This window comes from Ornithodoros turicata, chromosome 2, assembly GCF_037126465.1.
Source record: "Ornithodoros turicata isolate Travis chromosome 2, ASM3712646v1, whole genome shotgun sequence".
Lineage (NCBI taxonomy): Eukaryota > Metazoa > Arthropoda > Arachnida > Ixodida > Argasidae > Ornithodoros > Ornithodoros turicata.
In genome coordinates this window covers 50,511,505-50,522,930 of record NC_088202.1, presented here as the reverse complement: position 1 = coordinate 50,522,930, position 11,426 = coordinate 50,511,505, and the positions used below count along the sequence as shown (strand labels likewise).

At 46.4% G+C, this 11,426-nt stretch overlaps 1 protein-coding gene across 1 annotated transcript; it reads right to left on the bottom strand.

The window, feature by feature from the left end:
* Nucleotides 1-548: 548 nt before the first annotated feature.
* LOC135384628 (uncharacterized protein K02A2.6-like) lies at nt 549-3,422 on the bottom strand. Its single transcript, XM_064613824.1, has one exon. The coding sequence runs from the start codon at nt 3,420-3,422 to the stop codon at nt 549-551; it is 2,874 nt and encodes a 957-aa protein (XP_064469894.1).
* Nucleotides 3,423-11,426: the final 8,004 nt, after the last annotated feature.

Genomic DNA, 11,426 nt, shown 5'->3' with positions numbered 1-11,426 from the left:
CTCTGGAACAATGGCTCCCTTCTTAAAAGTAAATTGACCCTTTCAACCCTGAAAACTGGGCGAACATGTCCGAGTACGACAGGGACCACATATGGCGAGGCGATGATTTTTCATGAACGACGTGCTTTGGAATAGGGACTGGAGGGTTGGTGTAGTATCTTGACGTCTTCACTCCAGACAGACCAGTGATATCCAAAAGGTTAACGTAGCTTTATTTCTGCCCAAGTCGAAACATGCGGCTACAGCAAAACAGGGCTGCTGCCCAGAACGAAGATAGATGACGAAGTGTTCACGCGATGCACGCGCAACTGACCAGCTCGGCGAAGCGCCAACAAAACAAACACCACATTTCCTTCCCCTTAACAACGAAGTACAACCCGTACATAATAGGAGAAAATACTATAAGTGGGCACCTCGCACTTTCAGTCTAAATATTGTTATGACATGCACAAAAAATGAGTTATTTCTAAACCACCAAAACACTAAAGCTTTCACTGGTAGCACACTTCTCTTTTTTTTTCTCTTTTTTCTTTTACCACACAACACTTCTATGTACTTTGGAAACGTTCTGGTGGATGTCGCACACGTGTAGGGTACCTTCGAACCTGAGCCCCATTGATGACTGCAGGTGACCCAACAGGCTCCTCTGTCAGTGCCGCTGCTGCCCTGGCAGGTGATGTGCTGACCAGTGGCTGATGCGACGAAGTACATTCCTGTGCGTCATTCTCCGATGTCAAAAGCTCCGGGACTGATGACACTGACACACCCCCGCTGACCGTCAAAGTTCTGCGTCGCAGGTGATCCTGGTGTCTCTTCCAGACGAATGGTCCCCTATCTGTACTGATGTGTACGCGGTATGTAACAGGTCCTGTCTTCTCCAGCACAGTTGCTGGTAACCAACGTGGTCCATTTCGGAAATTCCTTACATACACATGCTCTCCAGTTGCAAAGAAACGTTCCTGTGAACGTCTTCCCAGCATTTGCGTGAATTGCTTTCGTCGGACGACGTCTTCAGTTGACGGTTTGAGGCAATCTAGCCGCGTTCGAAGATTTCTGTTCAACAAAAGCTGCGCAGGTGACTGCTGCGTCGTGGCGTGTGCGGTGTTCCTGTAGCTTAGTAGGAAACTAGCCAGTCGAATGTCGGCCGGTCGATGCATGTCTTTGCGCAACACTTCCTTTACAGTGCGCACAAACCTCTCCGCCAAACCGTTGCTCGACGGATGATAAGGAGCACACCTGACGTGCTTCACCCCATTCATTTTGAGGAATGCCTCAAACTCTCGGGAGCAAAACTGGGGGCCATTATCCGTGACTATCGTTTCTGGCATCCCGAATCTTGCGAACAGTTCACGCACGTTTCGTATTGTCGCCTCTGAAGTTGTGGACTTCATCTCCAACACTTCGGGCCACTTCGAATGGGCATCTACCGCAACCAGGTAGTTAGTTCTTTGAAATGGCCCCAGAAAATCTAGGTGGATGCGTTGCCACGGCTTCGTCGGCCAAGCCCAGGGGTGCAGTGGCGCGACGGTGCTGACGCTCCGTTGTTGTTGGCAGTCTTCACAAGAAGATACCAAGTCTTCGATATCGCAGTCTACCGATGGCCACCATACATAACTTCGTGCTGTCTCTTTCATTCGAACTACGCCAGGATGCCCTTCGTGTTTTTCCTGGAGTACTTCCTTCTTCAGTTTGTGACGAACCACTACTCGTATCCCCCACATAAGACAACCCCTGAAGTATGTCAGCTCCAGCTTCCTCACGTAGTATGGTTTGAGGTCATCATCAGTGGCCTTGCGTGGCCAACCTTTCAGGACGTGGTGTGTAACCCGTGCTAACACGTCGTCACGAGCTGTCTCTCGAGCTATATCTGAGCTCTGTACGGGAAAAGTATCCAAGCGAATGGAATAAAATTCGCTCACAACATCCGTCACCTTGCTTCCATCATTCTTCACTGGAAGGCGGGACAGACAGTCTGCTTCGTAGTTCTGCTCTCCTGCTCGGTAGCTGAGCGTGTAAGTGTAGGCAGATAACGTTATTGCCCACCTCTGTAGACGCGCCGCTGCAATGGGCGGAATCCCTGTCTTTGGACCAAAGATCGTCACTAGTGGTTTATGGTCCGTGACCAGATAAAAGCTTCTCCCGTAAATGTAGCAGTGAAAACGCTTCACTGCAAAGACTAAAGCCAACGCTTCGCGCTCAATTTGGCTATAGTTCTTCTCGCTTTCTGTCAGAGTTCTTGAAGCATACGCTATTGGCTTCGCAGTCCCATCACTATCCACGTGCGCTAATACTGCTCCAACGCCGTACGGTGAGGCGTCAGCAGACACTTGAAGCGGCAAACTAGGATCGTAGTGCTGAAGCACCGGCGCAGATGCCATAGCCTTCTTGAGGGCCTCGAATGCGCGTTGAGATTCTGATGACCACGTCCACTTTACTTTCTCGCTGAGAAGTCGATTTAATGGGTACGCAATCGAAGATAGCTTAGACAGGAACTTGGCATAGTAGGTGACCATGCCCAAAAATGAGCGAAGTTGCTTCCTGTCACTGGGAGCTGGCGCTTCAAGAATCGCTTGCACCTTCTCTGGTGCCGTGGAAATGCCATTCATCCCGATTACATGTCCTAGGAACTGCAGTTCTGACTTCAAAAATTCGCACTTCTCTTTCTTGACCCGCACTCCTCTTGAGCTCAAACATTTCAACACGCTTTCTAAATTCGCCATGTGTTCGGCTTCTGTCCGTCCGGTTACCAGAATATCATCTAGGTAGCAAACCACTCCATCTAAGCCTTTCAACATGGTGTCCATGATGCGTTGAAATAACGCCGGGGCCGAAGCAACTCCGAACGGCAGGCGATTGACTTCAAACAGTCCTTTGTGCGTATTCACGGTTAAATACTTCCTGGACGCAGCGCTCATGAGTACCTGTAGGTACGCTCGGCTTAAGTCAATCTTAGAAAACAGTTTTCCTCCAGCCAGAGCACTGAGCATTTCGTCTACCTTTGGTAACGGGTAGTTTTCCACACTCAGGTATGGATTCAACGTGACTTTGTAGTCGCCACACAGGCGTACTGATCCGTCTTTTTTTACAACAGGAACAATGGGAGTGGCGTACTCACTATTGGTAACTGGTGTCCATACACCCATTTCTACCAGCTTGCCAATTTCTTGTTCAACTGCTGGCCTTAATGCCAACGGAAGGCTACGTGCTTTGACGAAACGTGGGGTTGCTCCCTCCTTGAGGACCAGTGTAGCCTCTACGTCCGAAATTTGGCCCAGTGCCTCCGAAAAAACGTCTTCAAACTTGTCCAGTAAATGAACGACGCTTTCTTTCCCACCAACACGGACGGTGTTCAAACTTTGCCAGTCCAGCAGAATAGCTGAATACTCAGCTGACTTCAGTCCAGCTGAATACTTCGCAACCATTCTCTTCCGATGACAGGAGTACCATTTTGTTTCAATACGTACAAAGAAAGGTCTTCACAACCATTGTGACTAACTTTAACTTTCACGACTCCGCAAGGCTTTACCGCTTCTCCTGTGTACGTCCTTAAGAGTCAGTGACGTAGGCAGTAATGCCTTACTTGAAAATAATGACCTATAGTCAGTCAACGAGATTACCGACACGGCTGCTCCCGTATCTAGTTCCATGCGTAATGGAATGTTTTCGACTACCATAGTGAAAATGATGGGACGTTCACCAACTCGAGTACCGAGCGTTTTCAACACCTCACTCGAGTGTTGTTCTGACGCCATGCGTTGCAACGTACGCCTCGCTCGCCCTTTCAGTCTCGAGTTCATGTCCGACTTCCTGCCCGACTGGCAAACCGAAGCTATGTGCCCTGTCCTTTTGCACTTGAAGCAAGTCGCGCTCTGGAAAGGACATTTCTTGGAGGGGTGCTTATCGGACCCGCACCGATGACATTTCGCTTCAAAAACTTTCTTCTCAACACTGATGTTCTGAAGGGTGCTATCAGGTTGATACTTCACATCACATTTCTTTGAGTGACATTCTGCCGCATTCCTTGTAGCTCTTTCCAACGACATCGCCTTCTCAACCGCCTTTTTAAACGAAATCGTTTCAGGTTCCGTGAACAACGACTTCTGAATGTCGAGTCGTAAAAGGCCTGTTACAAATCTGTCTCTCAGCATCTCATCGAGAACAGTTCCGAAATTACATGTCTCTGCCAATCTCTTGAGTTCGGCTACGAAGTCCGCAATGGGCTCGCTGTCATGCTGAGCTCTGCTGTGAAACTTTGCACGTTCTGCAATTACGGATGGTGTCGGCGAAAGATGATCGCGAAGCAACCTTAACAGGTCGTCTAGCGACTTTGTTGCAGGCAATTCAGGAGACGCCAAATTTTTCAAAAGCTTGAATGTCTTGCCTCCTAGTATGCTCAGAAAAGCATCGACGCGATCGCTCTCTGGGATGCGATTAACGCGCAAAAACGACTTCAGTCGCTCTTCATAGGAAGGCCAATCTGACGCAGACTCATCAAAGGGTTCTACTTGCCCAATTAGAGCCATGCTTCTTTGCTGGACGCTGCTGTCTGTCGCCTCCGTAGATGTCGCCGCTGCCCTCTCGTCGCCGGCACTCATCCCGTCCTCGTCGCCAACATGTAGTATCTTGACGTCTTCACTCCAGACAGACCAGCGATATCCAAAAGGTTAACGTAGCTTTATTTCTGCCCAAGTCGAAACATGCGGCTACAGCAAAACAGGGCTGCTGCCCAGAACGAAGATAGATGACGAAGTGTTCACGCGATGCACGCGCAACTGACCAGCTCGGCGAAGCGCCAACAAAACAAACACCACAGTTGGTCTTGCTTATCTTACGTTTCATTCAACATGAACACCTTGTCCAAGCTTGTGATACTTATACTGGATGTTCAATTTTGCTGTTAATCTTTGTACGCCATCTGCACGTGAATAAAAGCAAATCACACTATTGATACCAGCAGTTTAAGTCATGCACTTTATTGAATCGGGCGATTAAACGGTATCGTAGATGAAGACCCAGGAGCTAAATAGTAGCTGGGTGGCTGCATTATCTTCAAACTAGCAAGTTTCAGCCGCTAGAAAAAAACATCTGCAATCCCTTTACTGAAAGAGCTAATTGTGTACCAGCTATGCGTTATGTCACTTACGGCATCTTGTAAGCCTGTGAAGGAGGCCATCCTTCACGTCTGGGGCCTGTTTGAAGAGCAGTCCTGAGCCACCTGCCAGTAGTCTGTAAACCTCGCTGTAAACTTGACAGAGAAGGGCGTTGACGGCATCCCCAGGTTGCTGTGCTGGCAAGTTCTTCACGACACACTATTAAATCGCATCAGTTATTAGTTTTGGTTGTACCTCTTTTCTACTAGAAATAGTATACATGGTCTTATGGAAGAAGTGCTTTTGCGCGGTCTCGTAGCACTGTGGTTTATGGGCGTATGGCTATGCTTATCAGTATTGTGAACTACATATAACGTGTGAGTTGCGATGTATACGTACTGTCAGTCCATCCACAACTCCGCTCAGGAGTTTACGCTGAAAAAGTGTGAAATAATGAAACCTGGAACACTCTTAAAGGAGGGAGCTGATACAGTGAGAGGACTATTAAGGAACAGTACCTGATTATAGCAAAGATCGTGTGTCGTCCCCAGGCACTTTGTGGTAGAGAAAAGCATGTCATTAAACCACTTTAAGTGAATGCACTTCTTTAAATAAACTTGTAGTGAGCAACAAACAATCGCGAAATTTGTTACGCATGACAACATTGTATTCTGAGGTCTCATGCGTAAAAGTGGAGGCATCATCGGCAGAGTACAGTTTTTTTCTGGGTAGCAGTCACATGCGATTAAGGGTCCTACATAAGCAGCCGCAGTAAATGAAACACGCGCACAATTACCTCTATCTCGTACAGGGATTGCGTTCAGCACTGCTCGTTCAGAGACATTCTATAGCCACACGCGATCAGTTACATTTCGATCCTAACACCGGACTAAGGTTACGAGGGATCACCAGCACTGAACGACGGTTTGGACTGTGCACTTTACTTCACAGCGAAAAAGAAGTTAAGGTGGTGGTGGTGGTGATGGTGAAAGGGCTTGCCGTTGTCGGCCTCACGTATGTGGGCAACGTCACGACTGACGCCCTGGGAGAATGTGCGTCCTGGGCCGACTTCTAAGGGAGAAGCGAAAAGAAGTTAAAAGCGGCGACGTCCTGAGCTCACGGGCAGTTGTGTGGCATTCTTAGTTTGAATGTGGTAACAGGCACTTTGAAATATAAGAGAAGTACTGGTACATAACACGATGGACAACGATTTATTTTGGTGTTGATAATTTCATCTGTTGACTTGACGTGGAGAACAGCCATTCACTGACTGTTTTACGAACTGCGTGCACATGCATGGGAAGGAGTGTGTGATAGAGTGGAAAATTGGTCTAGTTGGTAACTTGACATGACTAATGGACAGTGAGACACAAACACAAACACCGAGTCGGTTCGGGTCGTAGTTGTGTGTGTTTCTTCGTGTCTCGCTTTACCTTTGTCATTTCGCTTTATCTTTGTCATGTCATGTGTAGGATGTGTATGATGTAGCATTCAGCATGTGTTTTAGCTCATTTTTGTGGGCGCTGATACAAAATACGCACTCACCTCAACAGCCTTGAGGGCACTTGGGAGACTTATGTATACACCGGGCTCCAGACACGTGATTTTGAAGGGAGTACGAAGACCCCTGCAAAAGTCAGGGTGGAGGGGCAGCTCCTCCCTGTCTGCGCGGCCAATCAAGCCATTGAACAAGTTTCCAATCAAACCACCATCAGGGCGACGGAGCGCATTGTTGACGACTCCCGTGAGCAAGTTTCCAATCAAACCACCATTAGGGCGACGAGGCGCATTGTTGACGACTCCCGTGCCTTCACAGAGACCGCTCAGCGCCTCCGAGAGAAGGTCGTCAACTGCAACGGGAATGAATACCGTGTTTTTAACCACATCCGAAATATGGGCTTTGGGGAACTAGGTGTTGTGTCATTACGTGGTACATTCTGTCGTGACCACCTGGCAGCCTGACATGTTTTACAATTACCGCAGTTCTTAATGTGAGCTCCATGCGCTCCGATCGTTATTATAGCACAGAATGGAGCGCAGGGAATATAATCAAGACAATGTGTAAACAAGACAACTACACGAAAAAAAGAAAGAAAGAAAAGAAACACAAGCGCGACGAGCAAGGGAGCTGTAGTTGCGCTGGAGATCAACAGGTAGAAGGACATGTTTATGAAAAGAAAGAGGGAGAGACATGAAGAGGAGATGGGACAGATCAAAAGGGATCGTAGGATTCCGGTTGTTGAAAAAGTAGGAAAAGATGGGATTTTGCATTTGGAATGGGAACTCAAACCTTACTTCGCAGGCGCTGAAATCGTTTTTTTAAATACTCATTTTGCCATGAATTTTAGAGGTATGACATGAATGCCTTCGTTAGCTGGCATGGTTTTTCTTAATTTATAATACAGTGTGATAAAAATTATTAATCTTACTCTTGAAGAAGTCGAAATACCTGTGCTGTTTCTTATGTCGAATGAATCTTTTCAGTCAATAAGCATGAGACTAAAGACGTTCTGGTGCATACCTCCCAATTTTTGAAGCAGTGCTCTAACGAGCTTGAATACCGAGGATGCGACGTCAGCGACGGATAGTTCCCCGATCTCCAACTGGTAGAGTAGCCCTTGTAGCACGCACTGAAGAAGCACGCAAGAACAAGTAACGAACAATTTACTCGTGTCCTATACTGCCTTGGTATAGTTTCATTAGCTTCTGTTCCTTACGTACAGGGTGTCCGGTGAGAAAGTATCATTAAAAAAAATACGCTTGGTAAAAATTTGAGACTTGTTGTATGACACTCCTGAAAGTTTTTGCTACCTAAACAGCGGTTTGCATGAGTGTACTTCACTAATTAATATAATTATGTTAATTGAACTCAACATTTTGCAAAGGAAAAGTAACTTTTTTGCGTTAATTAAAAGGTCAGTGGTCATAACATGATATCCCAATCGTAATTTAAAGTTCTTCAACTATTCCCCAAACATTTGACACCAGAAATCTTGCCATCTCTGCAAGCCCGTTTGCGGATTTCATTAGTGGCTGCACTATCGGCAAGGCCCGAAGACACTCCCACTGCACATGAAAACAGCATGATAAGAACACGGAAAAAATGAGGGTGGGGACAGGGTGCAATCTCGCATTTTGCCTGCTCACGCTTCTCTGTTCGCAGCCATCAGTTACTGATACTCACTGACATCGGATGTTCTGTGCTGCTTTCTGTGTTTTCCTTTCGTCCTCCCCATACTTTAGGCGGGGGATCTTGACCGAGAGCGCGCCGTGAAGAGTGATGGTTTTTCTGGCAGTTGTTACGTCATCGGGTGTCATCTGGCGTCATCGGGTGTCATCGGGTGTCAAATTTTTGTGGAAACATTGCGAGTGATCCTGTATTTATGACTGAAATGGTCTGTTGTGGCCATGTGCTTTCTAACTTACGCAAAAACGTTACCTGTCCTTGTCAAAGTTTTGAGGTCAGTTAAGCTAATTAGACTAATTAATGAGGTACACTCAGAAAACACCCGTTTGGGTGGCAAAATTACAAGTGTCGTGCAAAAGACTTCCAGTTTTTATCTCACGTAAATTTTTGTAATAATTAGGTGTCACTCACTCGTGAAACACCTATATACTCGTCAGCTTCATGCGCAGTAATAATGTGTGGAGATTACCTACCTTCACGAGCAGAAGAACTTGGTTGAGAATGGTATCCTGCAATAAGTGTCAGTTCAACATTAGTTCAACAGAAACACGCCACTTTCTCAATAGGCGATTTCAACCGACCAATCAATAAACGCCTGGGTGAAAGCAACCACGTCAAGCGTATATACACGAGGTATATCCGCTCAAGTGGAACTCTAGTATGAACTCTCATCTCCTAGCCGTCTGCTACTCTACATCGCTGACAGCAACAGCCATCAGTTTCACATCGCGGCGAACTCAACCGTTAAGACAACAACAATAGCGAATTGTCTCTCTTAGTCCGGATCAGAGGCGTGATCTAATTTAAAGATAGTCCCTGTCCTGGCTAGTGACATCGCGAACTCGTCAAAGTTGTAGTTCTAAAACCTTCGCGTGATTCGAATTCGTATTCGGAAAATTCCGAAAAGTTTGCCCGGGTTCGACTTTATTGCGCATGTGCGTTCGTCTCATTTCAGGAAACCGATGCGTGTGCTTTGCGACATGAGATGCCGTCACGTATTGGTATTTGTATCATGATGTTGTGAGCCTCTCTGTTTGTTGCATGTGCATTAGAGCTGTCATGCAGCTGGGAACCTTAGAGAATGCTAAAGTTGCATTAGAAAACACCTATCATGGAGGTCACGTAGCGAGCTCTTCTGTTGCGCTGGAATGACTAGGTTGCACAACAAGACATCGCCTTTAATTTATTCGTGTATATGAATAGAATTTAACTCGCTACTTTAAATTATGAAAACTATATAAAGAACAGTATTTTGCACACTGAAGCACGCTGAGGCTTGTGTTTGTGTTCCTCTGTCTGTGTGTTTCAGCCTCAGAACGCTTGTTTTCCATAATACTTTGAACTTTTCGTTAAAAATGTCAATTTGGGAATCTTTGCGAACGTGGGCGAATATGACAGCAAATTCGAAAGTTCCTCGAACTAACAGTTTGAGGTTGTGAATAGTTTGCGACATCACTAGTGATTGCGATTGCTTTGATGAACCAGAAAATAGTGTTCATGAAAGCGAGCATACCGTCAAACATTAATGTCATGTGGGGCTCGGTTTCTGCTGTTTGTCGCCATAAAATATATGTGAAAACAAGCCGCTTCTACGACCGGTGCCCGCCTTCGTTGTGGCGTTGAAGCTGTGCTGTACCCATTTACTCGCTGCAGGTCTTGGTGTCCACCATCCATAGATATCGAAATGCGTTCGTAAAGCAGATATTGATGCTCTTTTTGTGACCGCGAGAGGAAGACTACGCACACATCACATTGCACAGCATAACGACATTAGTCTTATCTATTGATGTTCACTAGCAGAGATCCGTGCAAAAACTGAGCTGCAAATGTTGAAGCGCTCTCGGCTTTTGGTGCAGGCGACATCGCCTCCTGCTCAAGTTTTGGAATTGAAATTTGAAAGTGTGGATGCAATGGCGCCATACCTTCTTCGGTTCACAAGTTTGCGCGTTGCAAAGGACAAACATCACAACTGGCATGTTTGAGACGTAAACATTGTGTGTGGAACAATTATGGCGAAAACTGGCCTTCCATAGCAAGGGACGAACTATGTTGTCGTTCCAATGCATCTCTGTTAAGCCTTGGCTCCTGCGTAAGTCGCAGACTTCTTGGCACCGTGGCGTCAGAGGATGCAATTCACGTTCCACCACCACACGACCCTTGCAGCCACTGAATAGTTTAGGTATGGTTGGGTTGAATACTTTTGGACGACTGCATAGGTATCAGGCACTGACTTACCGGAGCGCTGACGCACGTCTTGAGCTTGCCAGCAAGGCACTGCAGAAAGAGGTGACATATTGCAACATCTTCGAATGGAGTTATGGCGCAAAGAAGACAAAACTGCTGAACTGTGAAAACTGGGTGTGTAAAAGAAGTAAAAAAAGAAAGAAAAAACGATCGTAAATGAGAAGGGCCTCTCGCGAGCGCTATTAGATTTGGCTGTGGCGCTCAACTCAAGACACGTCAAGTCTGTTGCGAAACGTCAGGACGGTGAGGGTACATCGTAATTATAGGGTTATTTGTGTCATTGCTAAGCATCATTGCCGACAAATGACATTCGTGCTGGTTGAGCCCGGGCTCTGAGGGTGCCTCTCTGACTGCTCATATTACTGTGGAATATTTCGCGCCTTCCCAAACGAGGACCACTGAGAAGGCCATTGATGTTGCGCGTGCATAAGGCAGGTCAGTTTTTGCCAGCATTTCTTTATGTGCAGGTTTTCAGCTTTCCAGCGTCTTCACAAAACGTCCTCATTCAAACCTTTATCACTCATACCTTTTTTTCACTGTTTAGCATCAGAGTCGTGAAGCTAGCTCTAAACTACGTTTTGAAAGTAGAGGGGGAGAAACGTGTGGTGCAGCGGAGAACCATGCCTTCTTTATTAACAAAGAATGGTGCTTGGTGAAAGTATTGTAGTATTGACTCATCATCATAAAATGAAGTTGTTGTTGATTCAATCGAAGTATGCGACAGGATGTGTGAGGCTTGAAGGAACGTTCGCTCTTGACGAATCAAATCGTATACTTCTCTTGGAAACGGTGGTGCATTTGCTGTTTCACCGAGTTTCTGCTTTTGCTTTACGTGAAGTTTACAGTATAATTTACTATCGGCATCGCAAAGCAGTGGAATCCACGCGATTTCGAATTCCCCGAAA

Bases quoted from the DNA above. Each gene is read 5' to 3' on its own strand.
- LOC135384628 (XM_064613824.1), bottom strand. From the start codon at position 3,422: ATGGTTGCGAAGTATTCAGCTGGACTGAAGTCAGCTGAGTATTCAGCT.